The sequence below is a fragment of the Pygoscelis adeliae genome, unplaced genomic scaffold, assembly GCF_000699105.1.
Source record: "Pygoscelis adeliae isolate BGI_AS28 unplaced genomic scaffold, ASM69910v1 Scaffold22, whole genome shotgun sequence".
Taxonomy (NCBI): Eukaryota; Metazoa; Chordata; class Aves; order Sphenisciformes; family Spheniscidae; genus Pygoscelis; species Pygoscelis adeliae.
This window is the reverse complement of record NW_008824350.1, coordinates 2,270,463-2,288,220: the sequence shown is the minus strand read 5'-3', so window position 1 is coordinate 2,288,220 and position 17,758 is coordinate 2,270,463. Positions and strand designations below refer to the sequence as shown.

The 17,758-nt window shown below is 40.7% G+C and overlaps 1 protein-coding gene across 1 annotated transcript in view; it reads left to right on the top strand.

The window, feature by feature from the left end:
- Window positions 1-16,769, top strand: part of GANC (glucosidase, alpha; neutral C) — a gene marked incomplete at its 5' end in the record, with an annotated part of 26,537 nt that extends 9,768 nt beyond the window's left edge. The window contains 15 exon segments of the mRNA XM_009319213.1: window positions 1-53; window positions 1,273-1,508; window positions 2,685-2,811; window positions 3,733-3,812; window positions 4,702-4,845; window positions 5,250-5,346; window positions 5,731-5,832; window positions 6,335-6,578; window positions 8,289-8,353; window positions 9,450-9,526; window positions 10,777-10,851; window positions 11,252-11,365; window positions 11,918-12,030; window positions 13,583-13,686; window positions 14,594-16,769. The exon segment at window positions 1-53 is cut by the window's left edge and continues 10 nt beyond it. Coding sequence (XP_009317488.1) covers window positions 1-53; window positions 1,273-1,508; window positions 2,685-2,811; window positions 3,733-3,812; window positions 4,702-4,845; window positions 5,250-5,346; window positions 5,731-5,832; window positions 6,335-6,578; window positions 8,289-8,353; window positions 9,450-9,526; window positions 10,777-10,851; window positions 11,252-11,365; window positions 11,918-12,030; window positions 13,583-13,686; window positions 14,594-14,703 — 1,741 coding nt within the window.
- Window positions 16,770-17,758: the final 989 nt, after the last annotated feature.

Genomic DNA, 17,758 nt, shown 5'->3' with positions numbered 1-17,758 from the left:
GCTGATGGGACCCACTGCATTTGATATCTTCAAGCAGTTTGCACAACTGACAGGTACTAACTCACATAACTGGAGTCAGTATGGCACATTCACCTGGGAGATTCTCTGAGGAACATGCTGTACCCAAGAGTGGGTTAATATTTACCTAGCCCATTGTGTGCAGGAGGCCAGTTGTTCCCAAACTGCAGTTTGTAGAGCAAACGCTGGTGCTTTGTGAAGACAGGCTTCCATCCTTGTTTTCCCTGGCATCTGCAGCTGGTCAAACTTGGCCCTAATTGAGAAGCCGGCATAGTTACTGCTATCTGAAACTGCTCCCTTAGATGAAGAGAGGAGACACAGGGGCTATAACTGCCAGTCGCCATCAAGACAGGCTGCCTTATAATGAGAAAAGACTGAAGGTATGGAGTAGTGCATCCTGGAGAATAGAGAAAGAAGATAGGTAACTGTCCAGTGTGTCCATTAGGGAAGGGAGCAGAGATGGCATGCAGATACGGAAAGGAAAGAAGCAAGAGGCTCAGGAAGAGACTAAAAAAATGGAGGCAAGAGGACTAACATTTTATGAAAGCAAAATTCTTTATGTACTAAAGGGAATTAAAAGCACAGGAACATCCCTGGTAGTTCTTTAGTGTGTTAGCAATGATTGTTTGCTGCACAGATGTTATGGAGAGAGTGTGGTTCAGCTGAACAGGAATAGGAAGGTAGCCAGATCACAAGAGGATCTTGCCAAGCAGAAGTTTGGGAAAGTTTCCCAGCTCCCTTTTGCCGTATGCATACATACATACATGTTTTCTAATTTTAAACATTTCTAACAATTGCAATTCCATGGTTCTCCTTGTACTGCAGCACCTGTGGGCCTGTTTACACTACTCAGGTTCAAGCAGTCACAGGAATTGCATTGTACTGATTAAAATCTAATTGTTTGCATTAATGACAGTTAAGCTAATCTAGAATATTTTTACATTAGAAAAAATTGAAGAATAAATTTATATTGGTTACTGGAATAGCACTTCAGCATCATGGAACAGCAAGTCCTTCTCAGTCTTGTATTATCATTATAGCCCTCTGCTCTTTCTGGCTGTTGAGCCTGTTGTAATGTTTGTTGTTTCGAGAGTTCAGTCACTTTGGTTTGAAGAACGTGCTCTAGACTCAACTTAGGCCAGCATTCCCTAGCTCCAGACAGATACATATTAATCATGTTAACTTTTGTAGAGTCTCTAGATAAAATCCTGAAGGGCGTTAACAGTGTTATCTTCATTCATGTACTCTTCGTAGGCACTCAAGCCCTGCCCCCGCTTTTTTCGCTGGGCTACCATCAGTGCCGCTGGAATTATGAGGATGAGCAAGATGTCAAGGCAGTAGATGCTGGCTTTGATGAACATGACATTCCTTATGATGTGATATGGCTGGACATAGAGCACACAGATGGCAAGAGGTATTTTACTTGGGACAAAAAGAAATTCCAGAACCCCAGAAAGCTGCAAGAACATCTTGGGAAGAAAAAACGCAAGGTAAATATAGCAGGAAGAAAGAAAATATTTCTTTGTAGTGTGAAGCTACTTAGTCTAGCTTTAACCAAGGTACTTCAGATACTGGAAACAGTTTTACTACAGCAGAGTAAATTAGGCTGTTTTGCGGTCTCGTGATGCTTCCAGTGCACCAGCTATCTTGTTTAATTCAGTTCCTCGTGCCTTTTTATTATTTTGTAGTTTGTTCTGTACCCTGACCATCAGGCTAAGTTTGACACATATGAAGCTCCGTCTTACAGAAGCAGCCCAGTGATGTCCTTGATGGGCACAGTAGAAAATTTTTCTACTTAACATGAGCTTTCACCATTGGTAGTTGCTATCCTCGCTTCAGCTTTTCTTTGTATTGATAATACTTTTTATTTTCTGCTTATACTAACTGAGATTTGTCCTTTATGTTGATATGATTACTTTCCACAAACTAAATGTTTTTTCCTTCTGGTGAAGTCCTGGTATGATGTGCAGTCTGTTAGCTTAGTTAGTCTTTATTTCTGCTTTTACAGCTAAAATATTTTCCTTGGAATTATAGAGGTATTTAAATGTACACAGTTGATATCTAAAAGTTGTAGAATTGCTTAATGCTTGATCTTTGCCAAAAGTCAATGAATGGGGGACTGTTGAAATAGCATTCAAGTTTTATAGTCTCTTAGTTGGAGCTATAGTACTTTCTCAGCTTTACAGCAAGGCAGTTAGTGGCAGCAGAAAGTAACTGTAAAATACTGCATGTTTAAAAAAATTAGAAACTTCTGTTGCTGTTGTATGCTATACAAACTAAGATATATTTAAATGTCTTAAGGCAAATGATTTTAAGCAGAGACATGAACATGGAAGTCAGATATTTTCCCATTCCCAGAATACAGCAGTGAATTAAACATAGTGTTTTTAGGGGCTGAGGTACTTGCTTTTATCTGAACCATTGTTTTTTGGCCCTTATTTCAGAGGGGTAAGCACGAATTCATGCCCTCCTTGTAAATTCAGCTATTATACTTAAGTCTAGCACAGTATATACAAGAACTGGTAACTGCTTTCTAAAAGTAGTGACACAGCTACTTTCTTTAGCTTAAGTGAAATCATTATCTGCCTTTTATCAAAAGTGAACTCTTACTGTTTTATTCAGTACAGTTGATGCTAATGATGCACTTTATTTTCTTATCCTGGCAGCTTGTCGTCATTGTAGATCCCCACATTAAGGTGGATCCCACGTATAGCCTGTATTCCCAGGCAAAAGACAAGGGATATTTTGTGAAAGATAGAAATGGGCAAGACTTTGAGGGCATCTGTTGGCCAGGTAAAAAAACACTTTGTCTCTACGTTTCAAGCTGTTTATTTTTAAAATGTTGCAGAATAGTTTAATTGGAACCCATAGAAGTGGAATTAAATTCTTACATTCCTTGCCTTTTTTGTAAATATTCATAATTTCAAATACTTTGTGGTTTCTTTGGTACAGTCATGTTCCACTTGCCTCAGCTGTACAACTTCCTCTGTTACGTCTGTTGGCTCTGCAGATAGTCCCAGTGCCTAGAGCTAAAGCAGTTGGATTTGTTGATCAGAACAGCCATCCTTCTCCCCAGCTTGTCTTGGGTAACAGAAATGCAGTCTGGTCTGTTGCAGTGAGCACAGCTTATGGAGGCTGGATGAAATTAAGTGAGCCCTGATACTGAAGACTTTGATTCAATCATAATATAGTGATTTGACGTGTTGTTTTTCATGAGGAGATCTCATTGTGGGGAGGCAAAGGACGTTGTCCCCCTTCTTTGCAGATGGAAAGCCCACAATCCTGGCGAAGGAATGAATATGAGAAAAAACAAGGACGTATTACAACTTCTAGTAGCATGGCAGGATGCTGTTATTCAGCTTCTCAGTGACACCTCCCTGTTTGAGCTCAAAATACCAAGGATGATGTCTCTCCCTGGCTTCCTGTTCACATTTGAACATATTTCAAACTGCTAGCAGTCATCCTTAAATGGTGCTGAGCTTCAAACCTCCAGAATCTACGTGTGTTGGTCTGCAGAACATGGCAAGGGGTGTACTGAGTTCCAAGCCAACCTGGAATTTGCTCTTGAGATTTTGTCTCAGAAACAATAGTGACCACATCATTGCTGCCCATTGTGGAAAGCATCCTAGCTTTAGGCCACTGTATTTAGGTGAAAAGACAATGCATGCATGCTCTTAAAATCAGGTAAATAATTGAGATCCCCCATATCCACAGGTTCCTCTTGTTACCTGGATTTCACCAATCCTGAAGTGCGAAAATGGTATGCAGATCAATTTGCCTTCAAAACGTACAAGGTGTGTATTTATTTGCTCTAATCTACATATCCCAGAAAGCCTGAAAATGGGGAGAAGAGAGAAGATAAACTACTGGCTAAGCAAGTTGGTGGCTTTTGTAGTTGTATTATCATAATGTAGAGGAAAATACCTTGATAAGCTGAAGTACCACAGAAGAATTTTCTCCATGGACTTGTCTACACTAAGAAAGTTGGAATCCATATGCCACCAGTGAACCTGCTCACTTAGTTGCAGCAGTAGGATGGACAAACTGCAGGCATTTTAGCAACCCATAATCTAACACAGCTGCTGCAATTCCAGCTTTTACTACCATGATAGCACACAAGGAGTGATGTGGGAGTGCTTTCTCATAGCTCATGGTCACTTCACCCTGACCTTCCTTCCAGCACTCCTGCCTAGTGCTGAAAGTGTCTGGGTGAACACTGCTGGACACCTCCAGTTCCTCCCGCCCTGAAGTTCTCCTTAGCAGTAGGGTTGTTGAAACCACTCCACTAGTAGACATGTGTAGCAGACATTTCCCATGCTGCTTTTCCTCTCCAGTTTTTCTCTTCTGGCTTTCTCTTTTTTCCTCATGGCTATTTAATACTTCTCTTTTCCCTGCCTCTTTTCCCTTAGCAGAAGGCAGGCATAGCAAGTACCAACTGAGTTTTGTAAGAATTGCAAAAATCAAGTGGACTTGTAGGCTGCCACCCTGACCAGAAGTTCCACTGAGAGAGATGAGGTGAATGACTTACAGCTTTCAAGTGACCGCAGGAGTATAATTACCATGTCTTGCTTTGCTGCTGCTGTTTCTACTCATACCCCAGGCTGGTCTGACACCCACTAGAGATAAACACACTAAGTCACAGCAATGGCTCTGTTACGTCCTAATTGCAACCCTGTGTTATAGGGATCCACTAATATCCTCTTTGTATGGAATGACATGAATGAGCCTTCAGTCTTCAAAGGGGCAGAACTAACAATGCAGAAAGATGCTGTGCACTACAACAACTGGGAGCATCGGGAAGTACACAACCTCTACGGATTCTACCAGGTAGAGTATCTGGAGACAGAAACCAGCAGTTATTCTCATGGAGTATGTCTACTGTGGTAATTTACACAGTAGTAGGTATTCTGTAACCTCCATCAAGGACTGAAACTCTGCTGTGCTGGGTATTGCTATATGTGAAATAAACTCTGTGATTGGTCACAAGAAAATGTGACAACATCCGTGCCTCTCTACCATAACAATGTAAATGACATTGGCTGTAACTGCATGATACTAATAATTTTTTTTGTTCAAGTATATTCTAGTAAGAAAGTGTTGCTTTAATAATAGGTATTATTTGTGGGTACAGATTTCTTAATTTTCCTGCCTTGGAAGGGCTAAAAAGGCAGTGTAGAAAATATCCTAATTATAGAGTTTGTCTTCCTGGCTTTTATATTAATGATTTTCAGCAAATGGCAACTGCAGAAGGACTCATCAGGCGTTCTTCAGGAAAAGAGAGACCATTTGTCCTCACACGGTCTTTCTTCGCTGGATCACAGAAGTATGGTAAGTAAGGACTAGCTGGATGCCTTCCATGCTGCTTTGTTCTATTAAGTGTGGTGTGTAGTAGTTAAGTCTAGAGAGGACAGAAACTGTCTTAGAAATACTGACGTGGGGAGCTCATAAGAGTGCAAGTGATTTAAAAAATCGGGAGAGGCTGGCAAAGTGTGTAACAGTTAAAGGCAGAATAACAACCTGTGTCCTGTGACAAACCACTACCTGCTTTTATTGCATATTTCAGGAGCATGCGTGTATAAAGAAAAAAAAGTTGCAATGAGCAACAGTTCACCAGTAGTTCATGACCATTCTTGTCTTCTTTCCTTAACTGCAAGCATAAGCTGAAGCATACGCCCAACTTTCCTGTGTAATGCTGAGACTGAGTATTTCCAGGGGCAGTGTGGACTGGAGACAACACGGCAGAGTGGGGTTACTTGAAAATATCCATTCCAATGCTTCTCACCATCAGCATGGCAGGGATTTCATTCTGTGGAGGTAAGGTGTTTAGCTGGAGTTGCTCACTATGCATAAATCACTGGTGTCGCCAAGCTTGTATCCCAAGATAGATTTCAACACAGATGGTGGAAAGCTCAATAGTCCAATGCATTTCCAGGCAGTTTCACAGGTTAGTCTGGTTTCAGAAGCCAATAACCTGGCTCTCACCGTCATTTCTCCACTAACTCTTATGTAGTGTCTGCGTTCCATCTGGAGCAGCGATCCTCAGGTGGTGTTCCGCAGCATCACTGTGACAGTCCTCTGTCACTGGGGAAGGCACTCACTTAGCTTCCAAAAGCTCTCTTGAGATTTTTATTAAAGGATAACTTGTTACACAAGTTTTCCATTCTTATTTGGACAAGCAGCTGCCCAACTGCAGAACTGCAAGCACGCTGTGAAATGCATGGATTTATACACTTGGAATGTTTGTTAGAGGAGAACTTCATATTTTTCAGAATAATTTCCAAAAATATGTGTTTTTATTTGTCTGCGCAATATCTAGCTGATGTGGGAGGGTTTATTGGAGATCCGGAACCAGAATTACTTGTTCGCTGGTATCAGGCTGGAGCCTACCAGCCCTTCTTCAGAGGTCATTCTAACATGGAGAGCAAACGGCGAGAACCATGGCTCTTTGGGGAGAAGAACACCCAGATCATCAGGGAAGCCATCAGAGAGCGCTACGTCCTCCTGCCATACTTATACACACTGTTCTATCGGGCACACACAGCGGCTGAACCAGTTATGAGGTAAGAGCATACGTCAGGAGGTTTAGTGATTATCTTCAGGAAGTTACTTGGAGGAGGAAAGTTAAATTACCATCTCTTACTTTTGTGATTACTTATTTAAATACTAAAAAGAAAAAACACACAAAAATTACTAAATTCTGTTTTCATGCCTTCTGCAAGCTTTGGTAGGGTTCTCAGAGGAAAACTGTATGTTTTGGGTTTTTTTCCAAATGATGCCTGGAACACACTAATTCAATAAACACTGCACAGTCTTTAAACATGTTTTTAAAGTACTATGGACTCCCAAACTTCTCCTCATAATAAGGAACATTATGTAGTATTCCAACCCACACTTAAAACAGTGCTTAATGGACTCTGAACTTGCTGACCTAAAAACTAAAGGCCATTTTGCCTCTCATGAAAATATTTGTTACTGCTGAATTGTTACTGTTATAAAAGCTTATTTCATGTTGATAATTTGATCATTTATCTCTGCAGTATTTCTTATAATTTTTCTTTTAGTAGAGAATCTAATAATCTAGAACAGAAATGAAATTAGAAAATAAACTTTTGTTCTGCTGCTCTCTAACCTCTAAGAAAGTCTCTCAGTGGAACTGAATGCAACAGTCCTTTCAGCAAGAGATGAATGTCATTGATGTCCCTGGCATTGCTGTGTCTTTGAGGTTGCCCTAGAACTGTCCTTTTGCACCACATTTACCTTTACTTATTGTTATGCAAATACAATACATCACCTAAGTTTTAAAAACATAAAGGTCTTTTTGAAAAGGGTTGAGTGGTTTGAGTTTTGGAGATGATTTGCATTACAGACATAGTGTGAGCATCCGTCTGCACATGTATAGGCGTAGATGCCCCTGTTGTATGCACTGACATAGACAGTGGGTTTCTGTCTTTCTTGAAATGAAGCTTATGTTGACATGTGCACTGCCCACAATATTAAATAAAACTTTGATTATGTTAAATTTGCTGCAGTAGGTACAGAATTAGAGAGGAAGCATGATATTTTTCTCACTGAGACAAGCAGAGTGGAAAATGTGTCTCATTAGCAAGCACATGAACAGCAGGGCTGCAGTGAACAAGTGGATGCCTATGAGTGAGCAGGTAAACCAGGCTTTTTGTGTAAGGAAACCCAGACCCTGTCTCTGAATGAGCTATTGTTGTTATAATCTCTCAAACTTTAAATATAAAACTCCTGTTCTGTAACCAGATGGTTATTGCACTACCCTTTTTTGAGAAAGACTGAAAATGAACTTCTGGTGCAGGTTTTTCAGTCATGACCAGGAGGAGGCATGCTATAAAAGCAGTAGTGAGCTGCTGAGAACGGGAAGGACTGTGCTGCAGGGACTAGCTCATCAGGTGTCAGCATTGCTGGTAGACTGTGACAGAAAGGCTCATCCATCTCTCCTTTGCTAGAAGGAAGGTATACATAGTGCAAGTTTGTAAGGAGGAAGGCAGGAGAGAAGAAAGTGAGGCTGCAGGAGGCCAAACCATAGGTATGTTGGAGTGTCGTAACCCATGTAATACTGGGAACTCTCAGAGAGACTCAAAAGGGGTACTTTAAAGCACAGAAGAGGACCTTGCCCTATCTTCAGTTCTTGATAGCTGTACCTTGTAAGGAGAGGGAGAAAATGGAGCCTGAAAATGCCAGAAGGCCTTGAACAGGCTGGTGGGAGAGGAGAAACTAACTGAATCCCACTATCTTTCTTTCTACAGGCCTCTCTGGATAGAGTTTCCAGGCAAAATAGAAACTTTTGGTGTGGAAAATGAATATATGCTGGGTATGTAGGTGTCTTCTCATTCTCTGGAATTTGAATTAAATATTTTTGAGGTGATAGTGTTGCATGACAAAAGGAAAACATGAAAACTCTGCCCAAGACTTTTGAAAATTATATTGTAACTGAATAAAGAACTTGAGACCTCTTTAAGGGACGCGGTTTTAACAGCACTTTGAAAATAGGGGTCATACTGAGTTCAATCTCACTAGTCACTTTGGAAAACATGGTCTGTTTTGACCTGAAACATGGAAGTTCACTGTAGCAGCTAAGACGACAATCTGCTTCAGAAATGACAGTAGCAAACAACTACCATCCAAAGCTGATTGTTTTTTACTCCGGTATGGCTGGCTGCTAAAGTCAGTTTTCTCAGAAATTAAGCTTAAGAGATGAGTGTGTTTGTGTAAAGCACATTCAGCCTATACAGAAAGAGAGAATGGGAGGGGAATGTTGCATTTCATTATTTTTTTGTTGCCTCTGGGCTCAGGAGTGCCTACTAATGGCCTTCAAATGAAGGGACGTTCACTTCTCATGCAGAAATCTGACCAAGGTAGGCAGGACACAAAAGCTAAGTGTGGTGAAGCAGAGCATTTCAGAGGACTCTAGGAGTTCGGCTTACATCACCAGTGGGCAAGAAGGGAAGAAGTTTATCAAACTGTACAGTTTATATACATGAATGTATTTTTTTTTATGAGTAAAGAAGAGCAATCCGCAGTGCAACAGGCTTAAGCAGTTGTGAGGTTTTTTTACAAGGACATTCCTGTCTTCCACTCTTTTGGTTAGAAAAGCGTATTTTTTTTGTTCAACCAAAGAGCAAACAGGCAGTCATCTCTTAGACTATGAGGGACCCAGAAGTGCCTCCAAGCTGCTGGGTATACAATGCAGCCCAGCTGCATCCCAGTGCCATAACAGAACAAGACCCAAGCAGCCATCAGCTCCCTACACAGGCCTTTTTTTCCAGTAGAAAGTGAACCTAAGCACTTGGCATGCCCAAGCAAGCCCCTAAAATGGCTATGGGAGGCTGACAACCCCAGAGCACACAGCTGCTTCTCCGATGAGATGCAGCCTTGAGGACCACAGCCATGTCTATGTTTTTCTCCAGGAAATGCTTTGTTGGTGCATCCAGTCACAGAGCAAGAGGCCAAGGCAGTGAGTGTTCTGCTTCCAGGATCAGAGGAGGTGAGGACGAATATGAAGCTGCTGAGCTGTTCAGCCCAAGGAAGTATTTTATACAGCAACCTTCCAGCTCCCCATCTCGTAACTGCTGTGCACTGCCGCTCTGCCAAGTGCTGGCCGGCCATTCTGTGCCACTGTGAACCTTCCTTCCATCTTGATACCTCGCATGCTTGGCTCACAGTAAATTTACTTTCTTGGTTTTCCAAGAGCTGCTGCACAAATCTCAGGTCTCCTATAATTTAAATCTCCCCTCAAGGCTTGCTGATTCTCATGGAACACTGAAAAACAGCTTCACTAAATTGTCAATTCCCTTTTTTCATTTATTTCTCTTTGGGTTAAACTTCTCTTTTATGTGGAAGAAAAGGGTTCTCTGAAGAAAGGTCATAAGGAAATCAGAGGGAAGCTGTGGGGAGGGAAAATTAAAACAAGGAAATACAAGTCTCAGTAGCCTGGGACGTGTGCAGCAAAGGCTTTGACATGTACAGAGATCAGTTCCTTTCTGAAGTAAAGTTATTTATCCACAGGATGGCACTGTGATCCACTCCTACACAGAGCATTTGGCTGCAGCAGCTGAGAGGTGGAGGAAGGGAAGGAATTTGGGGAAAACAGTTCCTAAGGAAAAGCCTGAAACTCTAGCCAGGAATGAGAGGAAAGACAGCAGCAAAGGGGAGTGTGTGAGACTGTGCAGAGCCTTGTGACTCCACTAATGCACCTGAGGACACTTAGAGTTCTCCTCAATATAAGGAGAAAAACAGACTAGGTTCTCCAAACAAGAAAAATATTTTTATCAAGATGTCTGTGGGAATTGACTGCCTGCCACACTTAAAGCAGTTAAAACTGCTGGCAAGTGTGGTGCATGGGAAGTTTCAGATGTAGCTCTTTTTTGTGACCTGTTTTTAGCAACTTTGTTGTTAATTTTCACTTCGATATAAATAGGCTTATTCTGGAACTCAGCATTTCTAGATTAGAAAAAAAGGTATTTCATTGTTTTGTACTTCCAGATGCTTTAAGAAAGACATACAAGATGTTATGCAAACTGTAGAAAAGATCAGCTTATTTTTGTGCTTCAGGAAGGAGAATTTATTCTTTCCATCCAGAAGCTCATTTGATTTAAAAAGTAAATGCTATTTCTTGCACATCAAATAGGTTGCTAGGAATAGTGACAGTAAGGGTAAGCAGAAGAGCAACTACATCTGCAGAGGGAACAGATCTTGCCATATATGTCACGCTCATTCTTTTTTCATTTTTCCTAGATTTGGTATGATTTCAGAAAATTTAAACGAATGGAAGATCCAGGCACTCTGAAGATCCCAGTAACACTGGAGAATGTATGTTTTTGTTTTAAAATCCTACCATGATGTTTTGTCAACATTCAAAATAAGAAAAGTGACATTTCAATTTCCTTGTAGGAATGTAACCTAAAATAGCTTTTGTAGGGAAGAAAAGTCCCATCTCCTTTGTTGTTAGATGGAACACTAATGTGTCCTGGTGGTAGAGAAAAGTGAGATGATGTAAGGGTGACTTCTCCGAGCAAAGATATTTCGCTTGTACACATACAGGAAGATTACTACTATTCCCATTGTTAGTTGAATAGTTTTCTTTATGTACTTGTGGTAAAAGTTCATTTCTGAGCTTTGATAAGAGCAAACTTCAGTTATCCCTGTTCCAAGTTAAAAATTATATGATCAGAGTATATGAACCTTTCTACTCTGGCTTTGTTTTTCACAGATTCCTGTATTCCAGCGGGGGGGCACTGTGATACCTCTGAAGACCACGGCTGGAAAATCCACTGAATGGATGGTAGATATTTCTTACGAACTCCACGTGGCCCTGGACACAGAGGTACTCTGAGATGATGTTCCCTTTACGAAGTTGTCTTTTACTCCATCTAACCTTTTTAGGTCCTTGGTGCCTGTTCGATCAGCACAGTGGTATCTGCATCTGTATGCCCAATGGCTGTCCTCCACTTCTCCTATTTGGGGGGGCTCCCACCTCCCTCCCACTGTTCCTTCAAAGTGAGACTATCTGAGTATAGCAGAGGCAGATCATTTTTCTGACCTTTCTCAGCCCTCTTCTAGTCCCTTGGAGGAAGGAGCAGAGAATGAGCAGGCCACAAACTTCCTCTTGGACACAGAGAGAGAACTTCCCACAACTGTCTTTTCTAATAAATGAGGTGACACCTGGCACCCACATCAATTTACAAAACCAGGATGTCCACGTCTTCAGGCACTCTCAGAGCTGGACTCCCTGAGCCTTCCAGGGACACAAGTCGCTAAAGAAAAATAAACACACACACTTCACTATGAAGCATGACGTATAGTGAGACATTTTTAGTTTCATTGTCCAGCCCTAGAAGCTGCTGTTAATTTGTTCTCCATCTGGTGTGTTTCACAGGCCTGTGCAATAGGTGAGCTCTACCTAGATGATGGACATTCATTTCAATATCTCCACAAGAAGCAGTTCCTGTATCGGAAATTCACTTTCCACAAGAACATTCTCTCTTCCAGGTAACAGCAATTATGGACAAAAGCCACCAACACACTGTCATTGGGAATGCCTTTTCTAGTTCATGAGGCCTTCTTACAAATGTGGAAGTATTAGTCTCATCTATTGCTTAGTGAAGTCCCAGAGCATGCAGAATCTGCCATAAAACTGCAGAGATAAACAATGATGTTCTGCATAAGTCTCATTGGCAGCAACACATGAAATACTGAGTTGTCTCATTCTGTTTCAGTCTAGTCAAATCTACAGATTCTACAGATTTACTCAAATACAAAGAAAGTCATCAGCAAGAGTAAAGCCTATCAGAGAGACAAAAGAAGATAAACTGGGAGATTTGCAAATAGGCAACACCTGGAGTGTTTGTATTTTCTAAGATGTATTTTTCTAAGATCCTCTTCACTGAGAGGGTGGTCGGTCACTGGAACATGCTCCCCAGGGAAGTGGTCAAGGCATCAAGCCTGTCAGAGTTCAACGAGCGTCTGGACGATGCGCTTAGTCATATGATTTAGTTTTAGGTATCCCTGAGAGGAGCAGGGAGTTGGGCTCAATGATCCCTATGGGTCCCTTCCAACTTGAGATATTCTGTGATTCTATGTGAGAACCACAAACAGACATCATTACATGTAGTCTCCAAAAGTCATCAACAAATGCACAATATATATTAGCATGGTAAAATACACGAGACAATCATTTGAAAGGAAGCACAGCCTGCAAAGGCTGAGTGAAACAACCTAAAAGCCAAAAATAGCCGTACCCGCTTGTAAAGAAAGAGGTGCTAAATACGTCACTATGACACTTTCACTATTGAGGTATGCTGCCCATGGGGCTGTGCAGTGCATAAATGGTGATTTTACAGGCATTTCTTTATTCCTTCAGGGTTCAAAAATATGCAGGAGGTGGTCCTAAAACTACAAAATTTAATACAGAGCAAAACTATAGACTAGCTTGGATAATGTAGTTAAAAGTATGCTTCAAGTCTCTTTATCTGGGGTACAAAATCTGAAAAGCTTAAAAATTCAGGATGGAAAAGAAAAATGTTGCTAAATTGCTAGCAAGCCTAGAAGTTGGAAAAAAGTCATTTTGAGATGAATGATAAAACATTCTGATTACTCCAGAAAGGAAAGTTTAACTTTGATTTGAGTTTTTTTAGAGCTTTTTAATAAAAATTAAATTAGTTACAAAATGAAAGATAATTGTGCCTCAGATTGAAACACCTTACTTGAAAAAATGTTAAAATTAGCTTTACATTTATACTTAGGAGTTTTAACTACCATTTTGCAAAAATCCAGAACTTTTCTGGTTGTCAAAGCCATGCTTTTTGCCAGAAAATATCTTCTCAAACTTTTTTCTTGTAGCTTTGTGAAATCTGCTATGCAGTGATAATTTAGCTGATAATGGGAGAAACTTTTACTTGTTTCAGGAGAAAGGTAAATAGAGGAAAGGAAACAAGTATAGGGAACTTTCAGGTTGAGACTGAAGTAGTACTTTCTCTGTATGATGCTGAACTTCTACTGATGGACAGAAACTAATGTATATGAAATTATTTTCTTTTTTCAGCTGCACGGATGGACGCGGACAATACCACACTACCTGTGTGGTTGAACGGGTGATAGTTCTGGGATTTAGACAGCAACCCACCTTTGTGATGGCCTGTTCCAAGGGTAATTAACTGACCTCTATTTTACTACAATTTTTTGAAGTACTGTTGCTCTGCTGCCATTCACTAGAGGTGGCAAACTGACAGCTCTATAAAGGAGGTGTTACAGCATAGGGAGCATCTTTGTTTAGTTTTATTTGCTCCTTTTTTGATATCGAGGACAGAATTTATTGAAAAGAGCCAGCAGCTACTCACCACTAATATTACATGCAGAACTGAAGAACACTTGCTTTGTAAGGCAAAAGATACATCAGTAAAAGTCGTTCAGAATTAACAAGTTCAGATAACTTTGTCCTGCACAGAATATGACCAGACATAGCATTTCAAATGAAGGACCATTTGCTCAGATCTGTAAGCCTGCCTAGACTAGAACAGGAAACTGGCAGACAAAACCAGGATTACTTTTCTGTTCTCTTGCTCATTCAAAAATGTCTGGAGTTTGTGACTATGTGGGGATCTCTAGAAGTTGTGAGGGATCCCATATGGATAGGTAGTAGCATGTACAGAAAGGGCTTATCGTTTCTGGCTGCTTTCCAAGCACGTCCCTTCACTTCAGGAATTGTGTGGATGTGGACATTCTGTCTCCACCTGTCAATCTCAAGGACTTTTAGGGTGCTTGGAGGAAAACCTATGCTGAAACAAGGGTTATTTTTTTCAGAAAGATCCTTGAATAGTTCCATAGTTTGATGTACCATAGTTTGAAAGGTCAGAAAAAAAGAAATAGTTTTTCCAATTCTGCTGCATTCTTATGTGTATACTGGGCAGGTTTGACTACTATTTCTTTTTTAATCAATCCTTTCCACCCATAGCAGGGACAGTCTGAATTAAAAACTGGGGGGGGGAGTCATGTGTAACTGTGTTTCAGAAGGGTTCTTCTTAAATCATATAGTAAACTCTCTTGTCCTGTTCAGATGGGAAAGAAAAAGAAGTGGTTTTCACATACGATACGAAGACCTCTGCACTGACGCTGGAAAATTTAGCCCTGAGTGTTGATGCTGACTGGGAGATTTGCATCAACTGAAAGGAGACGCAACTGCTTCAGAGAATTCATTGAGAGGTTAAGGGGAAATAAGCTGGGAGGACTTAAAGTGTTCACTTGAATCCAGTCAAATCAAGGAACATATTTCCCACCCACACCCCCAAACTAATATTTCCTACAATTTTTCTTTAAAGCACTGATTTGAACTTGGATAGCTTTTCTATTCAGCAAAAGTAATAGCACTAGGATTGTATCTTTGGGGAAAAAAGCTAAATACTATCTGCTCCAGGCTAGCTTCAGTTAGGCATTAAGATTGAGTTCTGCCTTGACTTGCACCAAAAAATCATAAATTGATGGGGTGAGATTGTGGCTCGTTGGCATGGGGTTTAATGTAAGTATTTGGAAATCCTAGTATTCAGAGGCTGGAGTACTTGAGAAGAGCAGATCCGGGCCAGTTTGACAAGCAGCATCGGTAGATATGCCAGACGCAGAGGTTATCATCAGAGTTCTGCCTGCAAGCTGCCTTGTGAAAACAAACACAGAAGGAGCCACCCAGTGTGATTACAGACACTTCCCCTTTCCAGTCCTTATGACAATGCAAAATTAGGCAGTCTGTACAGGAAAGTAAACAACAGGCTAGCTAAACAGTTCGGTTACTGAAGGTAAGGTTTGAGTAGGTTGTGCCAGTCAGTTGTGCGATGGTAAAAGACAGTAATGTGGGAGTGCAGAATTCTCTCCAGTAGCTGGCTTTGAAACTGGTGTTTGGATTTTGAAAAGGCACAGGTCTACCTAAGTGCAATACTGGCTTAGGGTAGTAGCTAGACTCACGCGGAAACATTTTCCATGTTATTGCTCCCCTCTCTCTGCAAGTACTACTTAAAAAAAAGTTTTTTGTTAGGAAAGAATTGGCATTTTTGGATGATTTAATGTCATTGGTTAAAGCTAACCCAGTGAAGCAACTCTGCTTATGGAGAGTTCTGCTTCTCCACATCTGCTAACTCTTGCCAAGGTTTGGCTTCCTTTACACATATTTTAGTAATTTCTTGGTTACTTTTTAGTATCTGGCTGAGATTTGAGCTTGGTACTTATGAAGCAAATTTTTAATATTAATGGGATTCATCCTGCATTTAGCCATCCCACTTCATGCTTATTTCCCCATTCTCTTACAACTCACCCTAATGTTCCTTTGCCTCGTTTTCCCACCATCTCTGCAAACAGAACTGTTGTGTCCTGATGCTTTCTTCCCTTCCAAAACTAGGAGACATCCCGAGTCCCACATCCCCTACATCCTGCCTGTTCCCACAGCCCTTTCCATATCAGGCATCTCTTTTCGCAGGCTACCATTGCTCCACGGCTCAAGTTGTTTGCCCTTTCCATTTGCTACACTTGTCAACTACATTATTTTAAAACCAGTTCTGCTTTAAGTCAAACCTGAACATGCCATCAGTTGGGTTTTGTGGATATAAAAGGGCAAAATTTACTTAATTTCTTTTAGCAAGATAAGTATTTTCTAAAAACATCAGTACATTAACGCTTAGGAAACAGAGGAGGATGGTTACCCTTTTTTTGCCAACTAAAGGTGACATAATAGTCCATTTGTACGTTGTTCCCTACTCTTCTTACTAAGTCCCCCCTGTGCTTGGTCAGTCATTCCCACCTGCTGCTGTTTGTCCTCTGCAGGGCAGATTTCTGGGAATAGCAAGTGTGAGAGCAAACTGTGACTACTCCACTCTTGACTACCAAGCGCAGTTGGTTCCCCACCAGACCCTTAGCGTCCTTCTTTTTTATTCTGCAGAGCTGTTTGTCAGCCCCTTTTAGCAGACAGTGTGAGCCTCCACTCTAGGAACTGGCAGCCTAAATACTGCTGTGCTTAATGCAGATGAGTCAATCCAGGTAGAACAGTAGCAAATAGATCTTTTACATCTGTGAGAAGAGAGACAGACCCTGGTTTTCTATCAGCTTCTAAGCTGTAATTGACAAGTGCTTCTTATGTTTAAGCATAGCAGTGCTTCTGACAGGCTATAATTATTGTCTGGAGCATTTTAATGAAATGTTTTAACTGGTATTTCTGAAGTTGGAAAGTAAGTGAAATAAAGTAACAATGAAGCGAGTTACATGCCTTATTCCTTCCAGCCTTCTTTCTACTGTTGAGAATCACTACTAAGTATTCTTCCAATGGTATCTGGTTAAAGTGAACGACTAGCTGTTATACTCTGGCCCTCAGTGTGATACCTGCACTATAGTAATTACTCCTGGGTCAAATTTTCAGTGGTATGAAGTGCCTAACTTCTATGGATTTTTATAGGAATTAGTTGCTGAAAATCATAGCAGTTGTGTCTTTAGATCTGAGGAAATAAATTTCAAAGAATATCATTTACATTGATATTTGTAGCAACACATACTTTTCCACATATTTATGCCATAAATGAAGAAATAAATTTATAGTATACCTTTATAAAAAAAAGTAATTGAATTCAATTAGTGAAAACAACTGGAGATAAAACTTCTTAAAAATTAAATAGATTATCATCCATGTAGTTCACTTTTGCTCTGTCTGAACAGGTCAACTATTGGGGTACTTCTGCTTGCAGGAAATTCCATTGCAAAAGGTGGTTTAATTCCTAATGGGCAAAGGGTTTATTTTGCTGTTTGTAGCAGACAATACCTTTATTGAACAGGTATAACCACAAAATACTCCTGAACATCTGTAAAGAGCAATACTGAGTTAGAAGTGAGAAGCGCATGTCCACCTGCCATTCCCTATGCAGGCAGCAGCTGAACTGTTAGCTGTAGCAGCAGGTCATACCCTGACACTTGCTCACCACCCCAAGAAAAAAAATAAAATATAGAAACACTGCTAATCCTTCATTTGGTCCTTCCCAGCAGCCCACGAGCAGTTTGTCAAATATCACACCTGTGCTACTGACCTTCCTGAAACAGAGCTCTGTGTATGAGATGTAATAGATGAATTTTTGTATTGGGCAAGAAGGGAGAATATGAAAGAAAGAACATACGCATAGCCTCCAAAATGAGCGTTTTTGCTGAAGCTGTGCAGTGAGACGCCCTTGCATCTCACTACTTGCATTGCTCTTGAAAT